General features: G+C 44.6%; 2 protein-coding genes across 5 annotated transcripts in view; both read right to left on the bottom strand.

Moving 5' to 3' along the window:
* Positions 1-11,644, bottom strand: part of VEGFD (vascular endothelial growth factor D) — a 33,444-nt gene extending 21,800 nt beyond the window's left edge. Inside the window, exon 1 of the mRNA XM_065423242.1 lies at positions 11,555-11,644. Within this exon, the coding sequence (XP_065279314.1) occupies positions 11,555-11,644 (90 nt within the window). The remainder of the gene's footprint in view (positions 1-11,554) is intronic.
* Positions 11,645-12,507: 863 nt separating this feature from the next.
* PIR (pirin) overlaps positions 12,508-25,744 on the bottom strand; it is a 100,999-nt gene continuing 87,762 nt past the window's right edge. Inside the window, exons 8-11 of one of the 4 annotated variants that reach the window (XM_065412386.1) lie at positions 23,098-23,180; positions 15,457-15,489; positions 14,587-14,653; positions 12,508-12,938 (exon numbers count right to left, since the gene is read on the bottom strand). In XM_065412386.1, the coding sequence (XP_065268458.1) occupies positions 12,823-12,938; positions 14,587-14,653; positions 15,457-15,489; positions 23,098-23,180 (299 nt within the window). In that variant the 3' untranslated portion in view covers positions 12,508-12,822. The remainder of the gene's footprint in view (positions 12,939-14,586; positions 14,654-15,456; positions 15,490-23,097; positions 23,181-25,744) is intronic. The other 3 variants (XM_065412395.1, XM_065412410.1, XM_065412403.1) reach the window with 3 other exon arrangements.

Here is a 25,744-nt window from a genome sequence, read left to right as displayed (position 1 = left end):
TGTCAACCAAAGTCTGAAGAGCTCATACTGGGAGGGAGCCTGGAGCTCTGTTCTCCCACCTGCTAGCCTAGGCGAGATCCATCGGCTACTCACAACAGCTAGGGGAGACCTCCCACATTCATTGGACACCTGCCAGCATCAAGAAGTAAAGAGGGTCCATTTCTCCAACTGACCACACCCTACCCACAGAAGGGACCTCCTCTCCACCCATCCAGCCCCTCTACAGTCAGAGAGCAGGACAACCTGCCTGCCACCACTGCTGTAAAAGAAGCTGCAGGATAACATGTCTGGCACCACCAGCCTGGTGTGAGGAAGAGCACAGGAGCATGGTGGGTTGTGAGGTACTGGGGCCCAGGGTAGGGATGGAAGGATGGAGGTGGGGGAGTCTGTAATGGGTGGATTTATGGGAGTAAAAAATATGTAAAATTAATCACGTTTTGTCTGGAGTTTGTGTGAGGGAGGATGGGATTGATGGATTTGTGTTAAGGGGAGTATTCTACCCAGGGAATGTCACATGTATCACCGACAGAGGGGGAACATTTCAGGGAGCTCCTCATTAAAATCTTGGCAGCACATTCTTGGACCAATACCTAAAACTTCAGAGACAGGGAAACATGCTTATCATGTTCCAACTGTGCGATCCCATGCATGAGGAAAAGTTTCTTTCTATCTCCCATATCCTAGTAACTCAATCCTTGAAATAGGAGGTTTAATTAAACTTCTGCTTCTTAATCTTCACATTCATAGCTACAAAATGGTCATAAAATGGCTACTGGCTTAGCTGAATGTGATGTGTTTTCACAGCAAAACTGTATTAGTTACACTGTGATTTCAAGGAAGCAGCTGTTCTATATTTTGATTGATTTGGTCCACTGGAATTGCATCCTTTGTAAAGCTACAGCAAATGCAGATCGGACTTCTAGCACTTTAACAGCATGCTTATGCTATCAAAGCCCTCAGAGACATATGCAAAGTAACGTGCTTTGGTTCCTACCTCTGGGTTTCACTCTGGGCCTTTGAATTGGATGAACTCAAAAACTCAAAGGAAGCAACAACAACAAAAAGACCCTGCAGATTTTCACCAGATTTTAAGGTAAAGCCATAAATAAACTCAGGTCAATTCAATTTTTTGTCACGCTTGCTGCAGTTAAGTGCTGCAAATATTTTATCAAAAGGCGTCTCACAAATATATCCCCCCCTCCCCCGTTAGCCAGTAGTAGCTTTTGTAGTAAAAGGTGGGGAGGTGGGTGTATGCTTGCGGGAAGGAGTCGGGGAGGGTTTAGGGAGTCAGTTTGCTCTCCCATTTAAACAACACTACTTCTCAGAATCAGGTGGCAAGGTTTATGAATGATAGCAAGCTCTCAATGAGTTTGGAGTTTGTAACATAAACATTTCACACCGCTCTAATACAGATCTCTTGGTTTTCTTACTGAAGTGCAGAGTCGGCCAAGAGAACACAAACCACACACCTTTCTGGAGGCTAATCACAGAGACAGCAGACCCACAGCTAAATAATGGGCCTGATGGAGCAGTGCAGCGCTGTCCCTATACTCTAGCTAGATTGGTGCAAAGGAGCCATAGGACAGCTTCAATCTCTCCCCTTGGAAGGTCCACTGCTATGGGGAGCTTCACCACCACCACAGGCCTGGCTGCAGGGCCCATTCCAAGGCAGAGGTAGCATGTGGCAGGCGTGGATCTGTGCCCCAGCAATTCTTCGCCCTTTTAGTGGCCCTCAGGACGGCTCCAGGGTCTGTACCTGAATAGGGAAGATGCCAACTACATTCCATCCATCCTTGGCTGGTGGCTGATTGGGGCCCATGTTTTTATCTCAATTATTATTGTTTTTAACGTATGTGTGCTGCCCACGGCCCCCTCCTCTAAGTGTTCAGTCCAGATCCTTGTGTGGCTAAGGAGCTGCGCAGGCAGGAGGAGAGCTGGGGAGGCTGCCGCTGCTGCTGCAGCCAGACCACCTCCTACTTATACTGGGGGAGCCAGAGAAAAAGACTGTAGGGAGACTCTTAAAGCTCCTGGATGGGAAACCACTGAGTGGGGAAGCAGCTGACAAGCTCAGTGAGAAGAAGACGGGGAGGAGAGGCAAGAAGGGCAGCTACGGGGAGGCAGGAAGAGGAAAGAAGCAGGGCTGGAGGTGGTGGGGACCTGCCCCGTCTCAGCCCACTTGCCCACAATAGTTGAGGTAATGGATTCCATACCCCTTTCTCACGCACACGCATGCTTCCCCATGCAAAATCCAATAGCTTGGGATGTGAAGGGGCATCAGTGAATTCCATCATAAACGCACTGGGATTGTCTCAGTCAGTCAGTACGAGCCAAATGGTACCATCTGCTTTGTAACTCTTATTAAAACATTCTTTGGACCACTGTTTGTATAAATACCATATTCACCCATACTTTCCTGTGATGCTGTAATATTTTCTTTCCAAATTGACATTAGGCTTGGAACAGTACTGAATTCCACTCCAGACACTAATTAGTAATATTGATCACAGAGAATATTAGGAGCTAGTTTAATACTGTGACAGGACACACATGTCAAGAAACGTTCTATTACACGGGTATATGAATGTTTCCAGGGAGTTGCCATTTTAGTTTGGTAACTGTCCATTATTTGCAAGGCCCAGGGCTTTGGACAATGATTCTGGACAGTCCCAGACATGGAGAAGCGAGCTAGAGAATCTGAATATGCACTATTCATTGCAAATATTCTTTGAATGCCGTGGAGCTTTCTGTTGTTTTGCCCTTTCGTCAGTATCCGGTTCTGACCTGCGCTGTTTAATAAATGGCTTAGAACTTTGACTAGCCAATCAAAAAAGCAGGATTTCTAAATGTCACTGTATAATGCAGAGCGACTGCCATTACTGACTGAACTTATGTTACCTCGCCCACATGCATACAATTTCCTGGAAGTGTAATTTTTCTTAAGTAATATTTCCCCAGCCGTTCAGTCAAGTATCCAAAGGAAAAAGCTTATGAATCATGTTCCTAATTCAAATTAAAGGGCTTGACCAATTGTGTGCATCACTCTCCACTGGCAGCACTACAAAGAGTACACCAGCAAGATGCAAACTTCTTGCGCTTGAACAGGAGCCAAACTTAACTCTTAAGTTCCATGCAAACAGCACTGTTGAAATCGTGTCATCAGGCGCCGCATGAAACCTGTTGTGTTTCAAATCCACAGCTAGAAAAGTGCCTACGGCTGAAATACAGCCACCCGCAAAACAAGCCCTGGAATCGTCCCTTTCCAAACCTCAGTGTGATGCCCATTCAGTCTTGCAAAATGTCATCCATTCCATAGCATGCCTCCAGCTGGCTACCTGATGCAGTTCTGTTTAGATCCCAAGGACCCTAGATGGCGTTGTTTCACCAGCTGAGGAGACAGAAGTCATAGACTAGAAATTATATTTTGTGAGTGTGAGTGTGTGTGTGTGTGCGTGGGGGAAGAGTAGGCACGTAGATGCAGCTCAACAAGCGGAATAATCTGAACATGAGCAAACTAGTATGCTGTGTTTGTTCGCTCTGCCATCTATTTACACAGAAAACCGTGACTACTTTGCATAGTCATCATGAAAGTCGAAATTCTGCCTGACCCCTCACACGGGCGCACAGTGTTGGGTGGGGGGAATGTTGCAAGGACCTTTCTCCTTCTGCCCTGCCCCTGCACAGTCTGTGCAAGAGCTAGGCACAGTACCCCTAAGGGGATGGGAAGGAGACAGGGCAGATCCATAGTAACCCCAAAGGGACGGGCACAGTGCAAGGGGAGTAAGGATGTAGTACCACATGTGCAGGGCCATCCCTGGGGGGTGCGGGGCCTGGGACAAATCAGCTTTCCTGCTAGTCTCCTCGCCATCCACCTGGCGCACCTGGCCACTGCTCACCTCCTCACCCAACCCCACCGTCCGCCTGCCACTTGCCTCCTCCCCCGCCTGCCTGCCGCTCACCTCCCCGCTAGTCTCCTCGCCGTCCGTCCAGTGCTCCCACCCCACCCCTCTGCCTGCTGCTCTCCTCCTTGCCGTCCGCCTGCCTGTTACCTCCTCATTCACCTCCTCATCCTGCTTGCCTGCCCGCCTCCTGCCTCACCTCCCCGCCCGCCCGCCCGCCCCCCTCCTCACCTGAATATCAGGACAAACGGCATCCCGACTGTACACCGGTTGGGATGCGGGACAAAGGGCTAAATATCGGGACAGTCCCGATTTTATTGAAGCGTGGGGTCTCCCAAAGCGCCCCGGTTTGCCCTACCCAAGGGGCGGCTCTGCACGTGTGTTTTCATTGTGTGCCAGCGAGCTCTGAGAGGTATCCTGCCTCCTTGGAGCAGAACGCCTCCTACTGCTCACCTGGGGCAGTCGGGCACCCCTCCCCTCCATACTATGGCTGTGCCTTCAGGGCAGGAGTTAGCCTAAGGGACTGAAAATGATGTTTATTTTAAATCCCCTTTTGATATAGCAGTGGTCGGCTTTTATAAGTGCACTCACTCACTTGCTATATCAAGAGATTTTAAAATAAACATAGTCCCCAGTCCCTTCACTATAACAACACAACTGCTATGTGAGGTTTTTTATGGTAATGATTTTTTAAAAGCCCTCAACAAAACCAAATCTAGATTTAAACCAGTGCATAAGAATACGCTGCTTCAAGTGGATGGTGAATGGTCAATACTGTGCGTGTGAGTAAACACTGCTCAGGCCTCATCCACACTGGGGATTGCAGCAAGCCACTGGAGTACCTGCACCAGTACAAAACCACTACTGCAGACAGGCAAATCTGCTACAAGCCCCAATTTGCACCAGAGTAGCTTACCCCATTTTCAAGCAGGCTAGCCTTGTTTCTGCTTTGTTTGTCTATGCTAGGAGTTTGCACCAGTGCAACAACACTGATGACTGGTTGCTGGTGGTACAGCTGAAGCAAATCTCTCATGTAGACAAGGCATGAGTAAGGAATGCAGAGGAAGACCATCAATAAGTAAATGTTTGCTATAGCCAAGTTTCTTGCTTATTTTTATTTCACTGTGATTACCAACCAGCAGAATGGTGACCCCTCATGACTGTCTGAAAATGTCTTCCAATCCCCATCTACCATAGCTTCTCCCCACCAGTTTTATAGCCTTCCAGTTGTGGGCCAAGATTGATGTCCATGTTTAGTTAGCTGCTGTCTTTAGTTCAAACAGCTGATTGATTGAAAGCATCTGCCAGCCTGTGTTTGATTACCTTAAACAGCTCATCGTATTAAGAGAGGTCTGCTGAATCTCCAGACATTACATTTCCTACTGAGACTGTGCAGTCAGGAGGATTTCTCCTGCTGTTTCTCATGAACAAGAGTTGTGCTAGCTAAGGTAACAGCATTATTAGTTTCCTTTCCAAATGGATAAGAAAAGAGTCAAGGACTGATGCAGTGTGGGATGGCAATAAAACAGAATTCTGCTTTAATCTTCCTGTGTTGCTTTGAAAGTTGATGAGAGATAGAAGCCAGGAACAAACCGGCTTTCTCCATGATTTACTGGAGGGAAATCGTACTCTCCAGGGGAAGCATAGGAACATTTTGCAGCTTTTGTAAGATATTGCTCATAGTGACTATCAACTTCAGTCACAGTAAATCAACATCAGCAAAGGTACAGCAAAAGCAAGAACTATTGTTGAAAGCCACTGTTTCATGCTGGTAGTTTCAAGCAGTTTGCTAACTGCCATAGAAAGTGAGGTGTAAGGAACACTGAAGAGATGCCTAGTTAAAAGGGGGGAATGTTTTCCAGCAGCCTTGAAACTCCCTTTCTATTGGTCACTGTGTGCTAGGCTCTGCTTGTAGCCTGCCCAAGGAAAGAGTCAGATGTGATAGGAAATTCACTGACTCGTCTTTTTACGAAAGGTGGGCAAAATCTACTGCAGAACACAGCCACTGATCACAGCTGCTACTCGAGAAGGAACTAGGATGCTGTGTTTTAGATTTGCAAAATCTCCTCTATTGGATTTTGGTTTTTCAGGGTGTTGCATCCTACAAGCTCATCTTTAAGCAGGTCAGCCTCAGAATTTAATGTCACACACTTACCCCACAGCTTCCAATTTCCTGACCTCAACAGCAGGGTTATAGATGGCATTGCACTGATGCATAGTTTTGTCTGAAAGACAATGCCAGTATGGTCATTAAGGGACAGAGCGTGACTGGCTTTTGGAAAGGAAAAGTAGAACCTCCCTCCTCCTTGGGCACCCTGCATGAAGACCATTTACATTCACACTCCCTGTGATCGCAGCGGCATAAGGCATGCTCTAGCTATGTGCCCCTGGGGATGAAGATCATATTGAAGGCAGACCTGTGGCCCCTTTCTCCACATTGTGCAGCAGAGCTAGCTGGGTGGACTGGTGAGGGCCATGCCACAGGAATGGATGTACCAGTTTTGCTCTGGAGGCAGTTTCTACCTCTGGTAAGCCTCCTGTGGGAATCCCAGTCTGATGGGCCCCCGGAAGACTGTCGGACTGCAAATGGCCTCTACAGGTTTATCTGTATATGTGTGGGGTGCCTAGAAAAGGGGTGGTTTTAACTGTGTGTGGATGCATGAGTAATTAAGAGAAGGTACAGTGGTTTTCACGGGGTGGGGAATATCTAGAATCCCTTACCTTGCAGTTAAGCCTAGCAGAGGAGTTCCAGTCCAATGGTCTTCCTCAGGTCTGTAAGCCTAGGGCTCCTCTCTAATAACTACAGGAGGTCAGCCAGAGGGAGCAGACTTCAGCAGGAGAGGTGGGCTGTGAATCTGACAACTTAGGCTTCATCTCTCCCTTTCAAAGAGGGGTTAGCAGAGGGTGAAAAGGGGCAGGGAAAGTTGAAGCCCAAGTTTCAGAGATGACTTGCAGCTCCATTACAGCTGTAGTGTTGGAGAACAGAAGCAGCTGATGGGTCAGAGCAGTTCCATTGGCTTTTCTTGGTGGAGATCAGTTGGGTTATGATGAATAAAAGGAATTGCTCTCTTAGTATTTAATTTTAAAGTTCTGGAAAAAGTGGCCTATGCCTGTGATACTTAAAAATAGAGAATTTCTGGGAGAGAGACAGGAAAAGATGGTTGGGGTTGTTTAGCCAGCAGATTCCTAAAAATAAGAGGCTGTCAGGATAAAATTTCAACAAGGGAACATTTCTTAATGTTTTCTCTGCAAAAATTAATAAATAGTCTTCAAAAAAGTGACATGGAAAATGCAATTGTTGTCTGAACAGCCAGTGTGCCAAATTTTGCAGCCTGAGTCCAATCATTAAAGTGTGAATTAGGCGGCTTTCCAATTTTGTTCCGATCGCAACACGACCTCCGCTGTAGAGTCACTACTGATGCCTGCCATTATTTTAGATGGGGCTGGCAGCATTACCTATTATGAAGGATGCCCCACACTTCCCATTAGAAGACCTTGTTTTCAGTTGCTCATAACTTTACCAAACTTAAACTGTTCAGGATGAACTTTTTCCTGGCAAATGTCTGCCTCTGGCTGAATTTTGTTTTTGGAAAGTTTCAGACAAAATGCTTCAGCCATTTCCATGAATGAGTTTACAGAAAACTACACCGTTTAGCTCATGTTAAAAAACTGGTGACCTTTAATTTAGAAGCTCCCACTCCTCCCAGGCTGTGGAGCAGTTACTTGAAGTTTGATAAGCAGGTGGCCTTTGTGTCAGGAATGTGCCTTTTGCCTTTCCCATTAAAATCCACCCAAATTATCAGCCGTTGAAAAAGCACAGCTCTCACACGTTCTGTAGAGATGATTTATAGTTTAGCAGCTGAAATCTCTAAAGGTTCCATCTGCACTGAGCATGCTCCTGCCCAGGGTGAGCAGGACTTTCCCTCTAATTGCAGCTAAGGGTGGCTGGGCCAGGCACAGGCCCCAAAACTGAAAGCAGGGAGTCTGTCTCTTTGGTGCATGCAATGCCCCATCTTCTGGGCTCAGGCAGTGTGGAGAAGGACACTGCCTAATTTGAATGCACAGGGATCAAGAGCCAGACCTGAGGGTGGGTGGGGAGTAGATTGGGATAAGGGGCCGGAGGTGGAGGGGGGAAGACTGGCACTGGAGGCTGGCAGGGAGGGAGATGGTGGCTGGGACTGGGACCCAGGGAGGGAAATGGGAGGGCGAGGGGAGACGTTGAAGCTGGGGCAGGGAACTGGGATCAGAGACAGAGCTGGGGAGTGAGGGGGGCTGGAACTGTCAAGACTGGGATTGGGAACTACTGGGCAGGGGAGACATATCTAGCAAGGAGCCATGGTGTGAGGGGACAACTGGGACAGGCTGGGCAAAGAGCTGGACAAGGAGCCCGGTGAGGTGGGGACATTGAGACTGGAGGAGGAGCCCAGGGTGGGAGACTGAGATTGGGAGCCAGTGGGAATTGGGAGGATGGGCAGGGGGATCAGTGAGTAGATGATGGGGAGAGAAGCAGCTTAGATGGAGATGCTGGGAGGGGAGGAACTGGGACTGGTGGGGCAAGGAGACTGGGACTGGGTGTGGGGAGGGGGAAGATGGTTTCTCAGAGGGGAAAACTGGGACTGGTTGGGCAAGGATACCTGGAGTGGGATGAGGAACTAGAGAACTGAATACCAGTTAGATGAGGAGAAGGGGTCTAGCATGAGGAGCTGGGAGTAGGGAAGAGACTGGGCAGGGCAGAAGGGCTCAAGCTTGGGGTGAGGCCTGTAGGATTCCCAATGCTGTATTTCAAAATAAGGGACTGTTCTCTTAGCATCCCCGCCCCACCCCTCCTCCTGATATTATTATCTTCATAAATAATAATTAATAAGCAGTACTCATCTACATTCACCAGGCATATTTCTATTTGCTTTTTGCAGCACTCAGCAAGTCCTGGTCTTGTTGTACAGAGATGAAAAAATAAGGGACATCCTTTGTAATAAGGGAATGTTGGCAATCCTAGGCGGGGAGAGGGGGGAATGGGCAGAAGGGTCTGTGCCCACTAGAGACACTACCCTACGGATCCTGGAGTTTTCAACATTCCTCTGCAGTCAGCAAATATCTGTGAAACCTACTGGCAAAGTGTGTATCTCATCCCCCCATCTAGCGCTGGGCCACACAGAGGAGACACCTACCATTGCTATTAGTTACTCTCTTACCTCAAATGGCAGAGGTCAGTGGTGGATCTAAAGGTTCCAACCCTGCTGATGAACTATGTGGATGGCAATATGATGCCATATGATGTTATTTTTTTTTTATTTTTTTGGGGGGGGGGGGGGTTAATTTGGGAAATTCCACACATATTTTGTATGTAAAATATTATTTAGGGTTGCAGAGTCTTAATTCTGGCATTTTCTGACTTTTGCATGCTTGACTTTGCAACCCAGCTAATGTTCTTTAACGGCATGTGAGTGAGTGTAATTTTTAATATACTACACACACCTCTACTCTGCAGTTGTTACTCAAGCACAACTCTCATTGACGTAAAAGAGCCTTAGAAGCTTATGGTATGAATTGCTATATATTTTCTGTGTTCTGCAACTAAAGTAATGTTTGTAGCATCCTTGGTTACATATGCAACCCTCTGGGTTGGCAGAGCTGCTACTTGCATGCAGGAGAAATACTTAACAGCTAAATAGCACCAGATAAGTCACAATATGATCCCACATAGCTATATTTCCTCGCCACATGGCCTCTTAGGTCCATTTACTCCCTTCTGTATGGCATAGCAGAAGAGATGATCTTACCTAAGAGGAGCAACTGGGCAGTGGTTAAACTACCAGGGGAAGAGGCCAGACAATAGTAGAAGCGCTGTAGATCAGAGTCTTGCAAAATTCAGGCAGTTAGACTAGATTAATCAAATGGCATTTTCTCTCCCTAACGGCTAGGAATCTATGGATTACGTTAAACATCATTACATTAAAGAGTTGTATTTTTAGGAAATACATCTGAAGTAAATGCCAAAATAATATCAAAATCTTGATATCAAGAACTAAAATATCTAAAAACTTAAATGTGCTTAAAACTCAACCACTAATCTCTCCACAAAAAAGAGAAGAATATTTCAAGTATGAGAAAGCAGAGAAATTAACTTTGGTTTTATCATGTGGTGAAGTCTACTTGAAACACAGATCTTTTTTTAGAGTGACCTACACCACACCTTCATGTTAGTGCTGGAGTGTAACTGGTCTTATATTGCAGTAATACGTTATGGCCAAACTCTGACTAATTGACAGTGCAGCCAAATGTCAACCATTACAGCTGTACATATGTTGAAAAGACTGTATGACAGTGGCATCATAGTACATACAGTGTGCAGAAAAGCTATTAAGAATATCATAGCTAAATAAGCCATTGCATTTATTCTTGGGAGAGCGTATACTGTTACAAAATTCAGTGAAAGACTTTTTACTCACATAACTATTGGACTACCAATATACTGAATTAGCACTCTGTGCTGTATCTGCAGACAGAGTTCTCATCATATCTTTTACTTCTGTTGTGCACCCAGTCACATATAGGTTTAGTCATCTACGTGGAAGAAAACAATGATTTGTCAATCAAGGTGCAAAGGAAATGAACAAACTGATTATACTAGTCTTCACTGTTTCAAATTACAGACTGTTCACGCTGTAAATTAAAACTTCATACCAGAAGGATGCAGAGGGACTAGTCATTTGTCATTCTCAAACACATATCATGCACTAATGCTAATTGTCATTCTTGTAGTGAATCTCTGTGTTTGTGAGTGCAACCCAGCCTCTTGAAACAGAGGTCAAAATTCAGTGTGTTTTATGGACTAGTATGTGGTCATTGCTTAGCAAAGGAAGACGTTCTCTGAAGTAAGAACAAGAGTGTTAACTGGTGTTGGTTTTTTTCCTTAATGGCACAAGGACTTGCTAGTGTCTCAGGAGCACACACTGGATTAATTGTGACTTGGAAATCCTACAAACTAGGAATCTTATTTGACACTTGGTTTCCTTTAGAAATTACTGTCTGGGGGGTATTTACATTTTCTCCAAAAGTCAGATCTGAAAAATCCCACATTCATGAGGATGCTTCGTCTTAATTTTCAATGTGCAAATCCCATTCAGAAGAAAACTGAATCCCTGGTCAATATGCTGTATTATTATCTGTCATTGCATAGGTTAAAAAACTGGATAAAGTCTTTTAACAACAGTGAGAAGAGACATTAATTGGTGGCAAATTACTGAACAAGTGCTTCAGAGGAAATCTTTCTATACCTTGTAAGTAATTCCCTAGATAATATACTAATGCAAAATGATAGGGAGCATCTATTTTTTAAAAATATCTAAATTTTCTGACTTTCAAATTATTTTTTTATTTTTAAAACCGATATTAAAGGATTTATTTAAGGCAGAAACTTTATAAGTGGCAAAAGGGCAAAACTATTAAACAATGATTATGGATTGAACTATTTAGTACAGAATACTGGTTCCTCTCTGCTTACTTGATATCGATGTAACTGAACAACAATAACTCACACCACCAAATAGGTAAACAAACAAAAATCATTTAGACACTACCGCCACTTCATGCAATGCAATTCATGTATTCTCAGACTAATTGAGATTTGCTATATTAGTAAATTAAAGCCCACCTACCTTCACAGGTCCATACTCATAATCAGATCCCTGCAGAAGATGCAGAAAAGACACCATGAAAATATTCAAGGTTGCCCACGGTTTGTACATTCTGATGTTTAAGATCCACAGATTACTACGCAGTTGATATCATACAGCTGGAAGGCTCTGTTTCGAAATGCATTTCTCGCAACAATTAAAAAAAAAAAAGCTTCCAAAATTTCAGTTGTAAATCCAAACAGAATATGCACGTGAAAAAGTAAATAAGTGTTGACTCATCCAACACAATTATAATTCACCTAGACAATGTCATTTCGTAGACTGTTCTTTAGATACATTTGAAAAAAAGTTTTTAAGGGTTTGCTTGGTTTTATCTGATACTCTCACAAGTAACCAGGTACAGATTCACATTAACGTTATTAACTGATCTCCCATCTGGACTCACAAAGGGACTCAATTCATTTGTGGTCCAGAAAATTTAAAAATATGCTATACTCCGTGCTCTGTGTTACAGCTGCCTTTTAAGATGGTAGTATAACGGCCAATGTTTTGAGCTACAGAGAGCTGTAATCCAACTCTGTATTAAAACTTTTTTCACAACCCTCGTGGAAGCTTGCAGAAGCATGTGTCTTAAATCTGATACAGACTTTGGCAGAAACAGAGTCAAACTTTGGCTCTAATCCCATTCTGTCCCTACCAATAGCATAGCAGTTTTTAAACTAACTGATGCACTCTAGACTGCCATTATTTTAAAAAGATTACCTGAAACATGAAACTTCAGCACACGTTCTTCCACAGCACACGCACTACAATAGCTAGTTCCCTCTTTTTTTTTAAATAAGGGGAGACGACCACATACTCTTTTATATCTTCTGAGCTGTAAGATTTGCTTAATGGAGTGTCACAAAGGAAAGTAAATAGTTTAAATAAATAATTTTCTTTAAAGAGACCTTATGAAGCAATAGATTTAAAATGAGAGTCTTTATTGCAGCAAAAGAGAAATATATTTTTGTACACCAAAACAAAATCAATTAATGCACTTTCCACACATATTTGCATATATATATATGCAAAAAATGTAGCATTAACCCTCAAAAAACATTAATCACACATACACGCCTTAGTAATTAGGTATATTAAGTATATGCTACTGGCCTGATCCAGTAATTTTTATTCATATGAGTAGTTCCACTGAAGGCAACAGGACTACTCACATGTGTAAGGGTTTGCAGGATCAGACCCTAATGATGCAAATATGAAACACCTAGCTACACTCTTAACATTGCAGATCATTGGTTTCCTATCTTTGACTTCCAGGTGGCAGCTCTCTCAAATCCATTTTTTGCATTTCTGTAATCATCAATTGCTTGTATAATTTCTTCCTGAGTATTCATCACAAACGGCCCTAGGATAGAAAATAATTTTAATCCAATATTTTCAGCTGTGATCTGTTACTTAATAGAGAAATTATTTTTGGAACACACACTGTTATATTATTTGTGGCTTTAGTCTTTTGCCACCTGTTTTCTGAATGCAGCATTCTACCCCTGCCAACCAGTTTGTCCCCAGTGATTGTGGCTTGACCTTGCTGTATTGGTTCATTCAGGGATGGCATGGAGTTCCCTTCCCCAGGCAGGATGTGCTGAGTCTTCTGCTCTCCTCTGTCTGTTTCTCCCCTCTCCCTCCATTTGCAAGGGGAATCATAGGGTTTCAACAGGTCCTTTGCCAAAAGGGGAATTTCACCCTGTATGAATAGTGCCTTTTCCCACTACATTATAATCAGTTAATTAACCAATCATTTTAATTCAAATATTATTTCATCTAAAAATATTTTAAACTGAAATGCCTCATTTAACATTTGGCTTCTCTGCTCTCCTTCCCACACCGCTATCCATCCCAAGTACAGCACATGACCCTGTTTGCTTTACTGTAAACTTCCCTTCGGAGGCACTACTTCAGTGTGCTCTAATGTGGGGAGGCAGTGTGTCCTAGTGGCTAGAGCACTGGACTGGGACTTGGAAAATATGGGATCTCTTCCCAGCTTGGCGACCCGGGGCAAGTCACTTCACCTCTCTGTGCTTCAGTTTCCCCATCTGTAAAATGGGGATAAAGATAGTGATGTCCTTAGTAAAGCGTTTTGAGATCTACTGATGAAAAGTGCCATATTAACAGCTAGGTATTAGTAGTAGTGCAGAAATTCTCAACAGTATCTCTGGAAGTTCTATGACCTGTGTTACAGAGGAGGTCAGGGGAGATGATCACAATGCTCCCTTCTGGCCACAGATTCCATCGTATTTACAAAATGAAGTCAAATGCTGCAGGTTCAGAAAGTTATATTTAGACTCCCCTTTAAGAACCTGACCCAAAGCCCACGTAAGTCAAGAGAAGATCTCCTGTTGACTTTAATGGGATTTGAATCAAATTTTAAAGTTTTTAATGAAGGCAGGGACAAAGCAAAGAGAGTCAACAGAAGTGTGAAGAAATTCTAACTTAACTGACTTTCTAGGAAACTATCTGCACCCATGGTTCCCAACTTTCCCCCTGCCCACCGCACCATGTCCTGACTCAGATGTCTTTCATTTTCCAGTACACAACTGTCACCCATCGCGTTAGTATCTGAGCACTTCCATCCCCTCCCCCACAAAAAAATCAATAGCAATAGTGAAGACCCTAATGGATTTCATGAGATTTTTTTCAGGGTTCATGTTATTTTTAAAATGTTTCAAACAAACATGGATGGAAAACATGCTAAAAGTGAAAAGTACGGTACTTTAAAAAATATAGTATATTATATTTTTAGAATATAGAAATACAAAGAATACACCTTGAGTCCAACAGCACTATCTCATATACAAACAAACTGGCTGGGGAACATGGGAGGCACTGACTTTCATTTTCAATCACTGTATTTGTGATGGAGAGGAACATAACAGGCTCCAAAAGCTGGCAGGTATGGGAGATGGCCCACATCCTTTGAATTCTTTCTGCTAGTTTACAAGACAAAACCATCAACCAACCAACCAACCAGTGGTTTGTTTACTAGAAATGCTTACCATGTTGTACCACAGATTCCTTAATCGGCTCACCAGCAACTAAGACAAAATGGCTTATTTCAGGACCCTAAATTGATAAATGGAATGCATTAAATAGCAACATATATTTAGATTATGTTATTATAGATTATATTTAGACAGACATTTTACAGACTGTCACAGGCTGGCTGGCCCTTTATGGGGAGATAGGCTCAGCCATTTTACAGACTGTCACAGATTAGCCTCTGCAACTGATCCTGACTGGCTGGGGAGCAGGTGGCTCAATTCATATATCAGACCCAGCGGGGGAAGAGCTGGGTGATGGGGGAGCGGGGAGCCTCAGCTGGAAGAGAACTACAGGGAGAAGGGGTCTCCTGTGACTGGCCTTGGAAGGAGAGGGTGACATGGCTGGAGGAGGCTGGGAAAGACCAACCTCCCGGCAGATGGCCTGGGAAGAAGTATCCAGTCCGGGGAGAACCAGACTAGGGAAAGGACTCCAGAGAAGAAATCCCGAGGCCAGTGGCTCAAGTCGGGGCTGGGCCTTCAGCACTGTAGCTCAGCACTGTAGGAATGGACATGGTGAAAGGTAGCCCAGGAGCACCAGAAGACCCTTTGGTTTTATGCTCTTTGGACTGGAGACAGCTACTTGACAGGACTACCCTGAGGGGAGGTAGGTCTGCTGCAGGATGGTTCTTGGGACTAAGAGGGAACAGCGGTAGAGTCACTGCTGCACTGTGCCACAGCAGGCCTCATGGGAGCACGGGGGGGGTGTGTGGAAGTGGTGCCACACAGACAAAACAAGGAACAGATAGTTTTCCTCTGGTATCAAATTATTTCTGTATAGTATCTCCCCACGTGTATTCCTTTCAGGTATTTAACAACAGATTATACCCAAGGACGGGTCCAGACCAACAGCTCCACATGCTAAACAAAACAAAAAGAGAAGCACTGGAAACAAAAATCATCTTAATCCAGAGACGTGTAGCAAAACATTAGGGCATGATTCTATGAAGCCTGCTCACTGTAGTCCATCAAAACTAATGGGACTACTCACATGAAAAGGGATGTGTAGGATCAGGCCCTAGATTATCACCAATTAAACTGGTAGTTTCAGGCTGCAACAATAAAATATGAGCTCAATAGAAGCAGTTAATTAATCCTGACCTCAAAATAACATATGACTTCATCACATTTTTTGCATTTGAAACCATTAGTTATAGGATTCTGCACCAATTCAAGTTTCTGTACTAAGCAAAGTTCAGGAAGCTAACATAATTCCCAGCGAAAATCATTAAGTAAGTATTTGTAAGTTGATCCTATGAGGGGATCTACACATTCCCTATAACTAATCCACACACAGAAGACCTTTTGTTCTCCTTACAATTACAAGGAAAAAGAAAAATTGGGTCATTATCTCAAGTGTCTCAAATAAGGAGCTAATTTAGCTTTAATAAGATATTTATGACAGAGCAATTAAATGCTGATTTTAGGTTTATCAATGAACAGACACACATTATTAAACTTCTAAAAGATGGTTTTAGTGAAAAACTGTTGTTAATATCATGACTGTTGCAACCAGAAACTTCACTCTAGACATACTAGAATAGTGTTTTGGAAATGTAAAGCTAAGTGCTGAGTTTGATCTGTATATATATATTTTTTATTACTAATGATCAAACAACCAATTTAGGCCTTGATCCTGCAAATTACTCTATGCTGGTGGACCCCTGAATGCAGGCAGAGAAATGGGGCGCTGTGCCAGCACAGGATTCTATCTGTACCAAGCGCTTTTCAGGATCAGGGCCTTAGATATCTGCAGGATGATTGTTCAGCTTTAGCACATATGAATGACAATAACCATGAATTCACTGCTCAGTAGTATAGATAGTAGCATAATCTGGCCCTAAGGCCTAGCCCAGAACAGGGGGCAGTGCAAGGCCCATACAGCCCAACAGGAATATCCAGGAGGAGAGCTGGTTAAAAAAAAAAAAGCAGAAATAAATCATCAAAATGTAGAATACTTTGACATGTTTCAAACAGCTCTCTCTATGGGAGACACTGTGCCCAAATCTCCTGGAGACAACAACTGCTGTGCCACCCCTTATTTCATATTTATTACAGTAGCACCCAGAGAGATTTTCCTGAGGATCAGGGCCCTATTACGCTAGGCGCTGTACATACACATCCAAGGAGATGGTCCCTATGCTGAAGAGGGTGCAATATCCCATCTGTAGCAAGCCAGAGCTACTGGCTGCTGTGGAAGAGTGGTATTCCAAAACCCTGCCTCCTCTCTGCCCTTTTGATGCAACTCACACCCTTAAAGGCACTAGCCCACAGAGCCACTGATCAGGACACCAATGGCTATAATTAGGGCCCTACCAAATTCACAGTCCACTTGGTCAATTTCATGGTCATAGGATTTTAAATCATAAATTTCATGATTTCAGCTATTTAAATCTGAAATTTCACAGTGTTGCAACTGTAGGGTACTGACCCAAAAGGGTATAGAGGGGGGGTATCACAAGATTATTGTAGGGGGATTGTGGTACTGCCACCCTTGCTTCCACGCTGCTGCTGGCTGCGGTGCTGCCTTCAGAGCTGGGTGGCTGGAAAGCGGCAGCTGTTGGCTGGGAGCCCAGCTCTGAAGGCAGTGTCACCGCCAGCAGCAGCACAGAAGTAAGGACGGCATGGTATGCTATTGCCACCCTTATTTCTGTGCTGCTGCCTTCAGAGCTGGGCCCTCAGCCGGCAGCCGCCACTCTCCGGCCACCCATTGCCACCCTTACTTCTATGCTGCTGCTGGCAGTGCCGCCTTCAGAGCTGGATGCCTGGCCAGTAGCCGCCACTTTCTGGCCAGCCAGCTCTGAAGGCAGTGCAGAAGTAAGTATGGCAATACCATGACCCCCCTACAATAACCTTGGAACCCTGCTGCTGCCCCCTTTTGGGTTGGGACCCCCAGTTTGAGAAACACTGGTCTCCCCTGTAAAATGTGTATAGTATAGAGTAAAAGTACACAAAAGACCAGATTTCACGGTCCATGACACATTTTTCATGGCCGTGAATTTGGTAGGGCCCTAGCTATAATTGTGGCTTCCTGCAACCCAGGAGATAAAAGAGAATGGAAGCTCTTTGCACTCTCTCCCCTTTGCACGTCTGTGCATGGGCTCACTACCGTGTGGCCCTCAACATGTGTTTATATGACATGTAGTCAGAACACAGCTGAAATGGTTACCAAACATTAACTACAAAGTGGTGAAATGAATTCACAATTATTTTGTTTTTCTTGTTATTTCAAAAATACCCTCAAATGTTATAAAATAGAATAAAACCCCCTCGCTTTTCACTGTAAAAAAATCTAAGAGGAAATTTAACATAAAAGAGAGGGGAAGAGAAAAATATGGGGATGAAAGAGTTAAGGTACTGGACAATAGGAAAAAAAGGAGGAGAGGCAGGTTTCTGGTGGAGTGAATTCCACATCCAATGCCCACTATAGCAAAGACCTGGTCACATGCTGGAATCTGATACTCTGCTGTGGTCCTTAGAGGGCAAGTGGTGTCAGAATGTAATCACCTGTCCAGATGAGGGTTATGGAGGAGGTAACAAATATAGCCACTAAAGGTGTAAAAACCAAGATGAACAATTCCAAGTCAACTTGATAAGCAGTCAATGTACAATAAGAAAGGAAAGTGTAATATGATCCCAGTGCCCTGGAGCAGTGAACAAATGTGTTGCTGCATACTGAAGAGACTGCAAGCTAAAGAGATGAACTGTTGGATGCTTTGCAAGGAGGAAATTACAATAATAGAACCTCATTGTCTTAAAGGCACGTATTGCTGTTGCAAAATTGTCATGGGACACAAGGGTGTAGACTGCACCAATTGCACAACCGAATAAGCACTTTTGGACCATGCCAAACATATGATTTGTCAAGGAAAGACAAGACTGCAAGTCACATCAACATCCTTAACCTTGCTCACTATCTACAAGTGATTCCCCTTAATGAGCAAGCAAGAGAATCCACATGGCTACTCCTATCCATGACTTCTGTATTGCTAGTGCTGCAGACAGGGTAGATTTATTTGGCATTTAACTTACCCCTCAGTCAGAACAATGTTACATATTTCAGCAGGGAATAAGATCAACAAAGTTGATATACTATCTGCTGGGTTTTTACTGCAGTCATTTGCTTACAGATTACACTAAAATTCTACAGTGAGTAGAGTGACCAGATGTCCTGATTTTATAGGGACAGTCCCAATATTTGGGGCTTTGTCTTATATAGGCGCCTATTACCCCCCACCCCCATCCCGATTTTTCACACTTGCTGTCTGGTCACCCTAACAGTAAGGTAATCAAAGTGGCTACTGATTGAGAGCTCACAGGATATCAAAGAAATCTGACTGAACATTCCTCACCTATAGTAGCCGCATGCAACTGAACAGCTTTGGTAACAGATTGTACCATGGCTGCACCTTGGGGTGGGGGTCAGATTATATCTAAGTGGCAATTACATTTCTTTGAAGATGATGTACTTTATAACAGAAACAGAAGATGTAAGATTGGTTTCCCCATGTGCATTTTAGATTCAGGCCAAACCCTAAGCAGTTAGTGGGACCACATGCATGAGTAACGTGAACAGAATTCAGCCCATCATGGTGGAATGCAGAAAAAACCCTGATATCTGTAAACTCATCATAGTTACATAAAAATGTAAGTGAAATGTTGGCATTTTTGGAGCTTTAATCAGATCTCTTGTGCTATAAAATTTCTGGTGATAAGTGACACAAAATACCTTGTTTCCATTTGACCGGCAAATAGGATGGTCAGGTGTCTGGTTTTCAAGAGGAAAGTCTGGTTGTAAAGGGGACCTGACAGTGTCCGGTCAGATCTACTGACTGGACACCCAAAATCCAGTTACTGTGGGCCGGGGAGGTGCCGAGTCATCACCTGCGCCAACCCCTACTCAGCCAGGGCCACCTCCTACCTGCATCAGGTGGCTGCAGCTCCCAACCCTGGCTCCACAGGCGAGTCCCTCCTGACCCACGCAGGGGGGGAGAGACGCGGGGCAAGGGTGAGGCCTAGGGGGAAGGGGCGGGGCAGGGGTGGGGCCTCAGGGGAAAGGGGTGGTGAAGGGTGTCTGGTTTTTAAATATTACAAAGTTGGCAACCATACTGGCAAAGTCCTAGGGGCTCTCTCAGTTGTGCTAAAGGTTCTCTCACGTTGCTCTGTCAGAGAATAAAGAGGCCTTAGAGTGAGCAGAAATGGCTCCCTGAGGCCCAGTTCCCAGCCTCTGATGGAGAGAGTGTGGCCTAGATGTACTATGACAATTTTCTACTTCCCAGCACCCAAAGGAGACCATGAGAAGTAGAGTGTAAACTGGAGCTGCCCTTAGCCTAGCTTACAGCAGAGGCCAGACAAGATTCCGCCTGGCCCCAGCATATAAGGAGTGCAAGGCGGCTTAAAGCCGCTTTTATTCTCCCTATATATCCCCCCTTCTATCCTTGTGCAAAATGCAGGAACTGAGTAACTGATGCCTGGATCCACCAAGGGACTTAGGCACTTAGAAAAATCACAGAGCAAACTGTGATCCACAAAGCTGAGTTAATTGTCTAGGCTTCCTACACAATGAACGGGGAGAGAAAGGTGCCTTAGAATGTGATCCACAAAGCCAGCACGCTAGGCAGGGAGCCGCTTAAGCTAGCCAGTGGGAGAGATGGATGAGAGGGGTGTGTGCTAAACTCTGTCCCTCTCACAGAGTTAGGTGCCTATGTCCTGGCTGCAGGGAGGCACTTATCTCTGCTTGTGAACCACGAGCCAAGGGAAGACAGGCACTCCTCCACTAACAAACATGCGGGGCCTATCCAGTAGGTGTGCTCAGAGGCTGCCTAACTCCACCCAAAACAGCCAGGGAGTGGGGGAGGAGGAGGAGGAGCTGGTTCAAGTCCCCCTGTCCCTGCCTGATGAGGAGAACAGGAGACTGCCGCCTCTCAAGGGAGTGCCCTAATCGCTAGGCTACAGGGTATTCTGATGTGGGTTTCCCTGAATCTCTCCTATTGCAGTTATTCCACTTTAACTGAATAATTAAATATTAATGGAGCCAGAGAGTAAGAATGACTCTTTCGCCTAGTGGTTAGAGCACTCACTTGAGAGGCAGCAGATCCCTGTACAAATCCTTTCTCTCTCTGAAGCAGAGGGGGAACCTGAACTTGTGGTCTCCCCCATCCCACATGAGTGCTCTCACCACGGGCTAAAGTTTATAAATGAGCTCCCCCTCCGCCCAGGCCATTTTGTGTGGAGTTAGTTGGCCTCTGAGCAGACCCAATAGATCTGGCCTCACAGGTTAGTTAGGCAAAGGCGTGCCTATCTTCCTCCAGTTCATGGGAGGTGGCACAGGGAAGCTAGTGCTACTCATGCTGGATGTGTTTGGTGAATCTATCGAAAACCTCAGTCTCCAAGGCTGTCACTCTGCCCCTTTTCATGACCAACGCCATGTTGTTTTATTTACACCTTGCAATGCACTTAGGGCCTGGGACTGATGGAGTGAATACATGTGAATGCATAAATAAATCTCTCTATCTCCTTCAAAATTCCTGTCCTTGAGTTTTAGAAGAAGGTCCCCTCCAAACAGAGAGCCTTCACTCACCCACCAGCCTGTGTCTGAGCACAAGCAATTCTGGATTCTGTATGTATCCCTTCCCATTCTCAGTCTCTGCCACACACACTGCCCACCCCATGATTGTTCTCAGTGTGAGCGAGGAGTGGGACTGAACCCAAGGTGGAGTCAGAACACAGCAAGAAGGCAGGATGATCTCAATAGGATATAGATAGGGTTGATTAAGATTCACATCAGGCCAGGTTCTCAACTGGGCCTACTTCCCAGCAGCCACATTTCATTTCATCACCACCCCCTACTCACCAGAGGCTCTCCAACAGCCGAGAAATGCTCACTTGGGGATTATAACTTGCCAGCAGTATTCTTGCCAGCAAGTTAAAAAAGTATGGATTGGATGAATGGACTATACGGTGGATAGAAAACTGGCTAGATCGTCGGGCTCAATGGGTAGTGATCAATGGCTCGATGTCTAGTTGGCAGCTGGTATCAAGCAGAGTTCCCCAGGGGTCAGTCCTGGGTCTGGTTTTGTTCAACATCTTCATTAATGATCTGGAGGATGGCGTGGATTGCACCCTCAGCAAGTTCACAGATGACACTAAACTGGGAGGAGTGGTAGATACGCTGGAGGGTAGGGATAGGGTCCAGAGTGACAGACAAATTGGAGGATTGGGCCAAAAGAAATCTGATGAGGTTCAGCAAGGACAAGTGCAGAGTCCTGCACATAGGATGGAAGAATCCCATGCACTGCTACAGGCTGGGGACCGACTGGCTAAGCAGCAGTTCTGCAGAAAAGGACCTGGGGATTACAGTGGACGAGAAGCTGGCTATGAGTCAACAGTGTGCCCTTGTTGCCAAGAAGGCTAATGGCATATTGGGCTGAATTAGTAGGAGCATTGCCAGCAGATCAAGGGAAGTGATTATTCCCCTCTATTCGGCACTGGTGAGGCTACATCTGGAGTACTGCGTTTAGTTTTCGGCCCCCCACTACAGAAAGGATGTGGACAAATTGGAGAGTCCAGCGGAGGGCAACAAAAATGATAAGGGGGCTGAGGCACATGACTTATGAGGAGAGGCTGAGGGAACTGGGCTTACTAAGTCTGCAGAAGAGAAGAGTGAGGGGGGATTTGATAGCATCCTTCAACTACATGAAGGGGAGTTCCAAAGAGGATGGAGCTAGGCTGTTCTCAGTGGTGGCAGATGACAGAACAAGAAGCAATGGTCTCAAGTTGTAGTGGGGAAGGTCTAGGTTGGATATTAGGAAAAACGATTTCACTAGGAGGGTGGTGAAGCACTGGAATGGGTTACCTAGGGAGGTGGTGGAATCTCCATCCATATAGGTTTTTAAGGCCCTGCTTGACAAAGCCTTGGTTGGGATGATTTAGTTGGGGTTGGTCCTGCTTTGAGAAGGGGGTTGGATTAGATGACCTCCTGAGGTCTCTTCCTAATCTTCTATGATTCTATGATTAGCTGTTTTTTTAGGGTTAATGAAATTGAGCTTTGCCTTCTTTGGGAAAGGGGACACTTCACTTTGACCCAGTTAGAATTTTCAGATTATAAAGGAGCTGAAACAAACAACTGGGGTGAAATCCTGGCCTCACTGAAGTCAATGGCAAAGCTCCCCAGTTAGGATTTCACCTCTAATCTAGATGTGTTTCCAGTGCAAGGGGGAAATTAATGTACAGTGAAAAAATAAGAAAACAGTTTTAAGACCAGTTATGAAGAGGACATGCATTCTAGGATGCCTGGCCTCTTCCTGGTCCTAACATTTCTTATGGTATGTTTGCACATTCTGTGCATTAAAAGACAGGGGGGAGGTGTGATGGAAATACCAATCAAAGAAATAAAGTTAATAATTCCCATCCAAAATCTTTTACAGAATTGAGTTATAAGCTCCAAGCATGAGGACAGGTAAGGATTACCTTGTTTTCTAACTGAACACAGTCACCATCATCCAACACCGCTGTGTGATGGGGTTCGATTTTCTGTTGGGCATCATCAGATCCTTTGAATAGACCAGATATGTAAAAAGATAATGCACGACACAATCAAAGCTGCAAATTATGAAATGATTAGTCATCCTTTCTGCTGAGAGCTATTTTACTTAAGAACATGCATGCTTTTCTTTAATTCATCTTCCTCTAACACTCTCACTCTGCCTTTCACACATACCCTCTGTCCACCCCACTTGTCTTTTACTTTTAATTTCCTTTCTGCAGCAGATGAACAAAGGCCATTTCTCCGCCTCTGTCAAGTTCATTATGTGCATCCTCTGATACACCATGGCCATAGGGATTAGAGTACTATCCAGTTGAGAGAAGAAGTGTGATGGAGGTAAATGCATCTGATACACTAATACGTGAGTTCTCAACCTAGGGATTGCAAACAGGCTTGGGAGGTGATGGCTGCCCTCCTTTTCTTTATGTCTATATGCGAGGGGAGAGAGAAGAGTCCCTAACCTTTTTTCTGTTGTAATATGGTGTTGTTGGACAGAAAATATTGAGAACTGCACCAGTGTTAACACACATGTTAATAAAAGAGATCAAAAAAGAGACATGGAGGAGGGGAGTGCCTGGAATTTTAATAGTCATATTCCTATGAAAGCTTTTTGGTACATATTCAAATAGGATTTTTATTGAGTTTAAGAGTACATTTCACCCTCAGTGTAGCAGTCCCTCACAGGGCCCTACCTACCACTTAGGCAGGGATGAAAGTAAGCCGGTATGGGGCAGTACAGTGTACCAGTAAAAGGTGGCTGCCAGTACCGGCCCATACCCAGCTGACTTAGGACCCTGCTTAAAGCGCTGCCACAGTAGCGCTTTAAAGTCGCTGCCCCTTTTGCGCCCCCCATCGGCGGCCCTGCCAGGACCCTACCGGCAGGGCCGCTGACATGGGAGCGCAAAAGGAGCAGCTGCTCCAGGGCTGGCGATTTAAAAGGGCCCAGGGCTCCGGCCACCGCTGCTTCTTCCACGGCAGTGGCCGGAGCCCCGGGCCCTTTGAATCGCCGCTGGAGCCCCAGGCAGCGTGGGCCAGGCAGCGTGGAAGGGCTGGCAGGGGGACGCTGACCCCCCCAGACCCACCCCTTCCGCCCATGGCCCCGCCCCTTCTGGGGGATGGAGCCGGTCCCCGTACCGGTAAGTCTTCAGCTTTACTTTCACCCCTGCACTTAGGCCTCAATTACACCTTTAATATTGGTCTTAAGAGGGATCTAAGTGGTGAATAGGACCTTATGTGGGGTCTCTTCACCTTGAAAGACTATTAGTCACAGATACACAGGATGTGATCTGGCTTTTCTGGTTGATATGAAGACTTCCCCCACCCTTATCCCAAACTCTTGTCCCTACCTGATTTGTGGACTTTTTAGTTAGTTGTAAGCTGCAGGGTGAGAACAATTTACAAAACTAACACCTTGAATTATGGTAGGAGTAAGAAATGACTTTATTTTCTTGAACTGACATTTCTAAGCACTTCAACATGGGGAGGGCTTTAAAAATGGACAAATGAAATTGTACTGAACCTTTTCAGACAAACAACATTTGTATATTGGAATTAATGTAATTCTTGTAGGCTTGGTTAACTGGTACAAAATCATGAAGAAATTGGAAAAGGATGTGTCACCATGTGTCACATGGAAGGACAGAGCTGAAATTCCTTACAAGCTATCAAGCAACGCTGAGAGGGCAGCTATACAAGGATAGTGAATATGCTCATCTGTGTTCCTTTGTGTGCACACTGTAGTCTGATATTCAACGAGTGCTAGACTGCTGGAACCAATTTGTTCCTTAAACACAGAAAGACAACTGAAGCATTCATTTTGAAAACTGAACTGGACTTTGCAAAGCAATAAAATAAAGTCTAAAGTGGCCCATATTCTGAACATAGCATCAGCATCCTTTTAAGAATGACCTATTAGACTTCCTAGGTGATTTCTCTCCTACTGTTCTTCCAGGGAATCAGAATTTAGACTTGACTAGCACAAGTCTACCAAGGAACTGCACGTCTGACTTTGTATAGGATTATTGCTCCTTCCCACTCATTTTCATAGTGCACGGATGGGAGCCATAAAGTTGTGATTTGAAGGATCACTTAAAATGAAGTACAGACATAGATGTAATCCATATGTTTTGTTCCTGTTCTAGCAATTTCTGGCTTCATAGTTGAATGGTAGGCCCTTGACTAAATTTTATAACATCTTACTTTTATTTTCCAATATTGCAAAAAAAGACTAGGTGTAAAATGTTTGCAAAAGGGCTGCCAAGTAACAGGAAAGAGGATAGTGCCTACGTTCACAGCTGATTTCTCTGGTATTTTATTAATATAATTATTTTTCTTTAATTAAACAAAGTAAGTTTCAAAAGAAAAAAATGCTTTTAAAATGGCTGTCAGTTATAAACACAGCCAAATCAGATAAATATTTTCCATCACTGACCTTGGCCAAGAATGCTAACTCTAACAGTGCTGTTCACAAAAGGCCCACTGAAAAACTGCTGCAAGTGTTGTTAGATTTGGCTGTCTAAACATTTGTAAAAGGAAAGGAAAAGCAACCCGAAAAACCAGGTTCTACATTTA

Source organism: Emys orbicularis, chromosome 1, assembly GCF_028017835.1.
Source record: "Emys orbicularis isolate rEmyOrb1 chromosome 1, rEmyOrb1.hap1, whole genome shotgun sequence".
Classification (NCBI taxonomy): Eukaryota; Metazoa; Chordata; order Testudines; family Emydidae; genus Emys; species Emys orbicularis.
The sequence above is the reverse complement of the archived record's forward strand: the minus strand, read 5'-3'. Positions and strand labels throughout refer to the sequence as shown.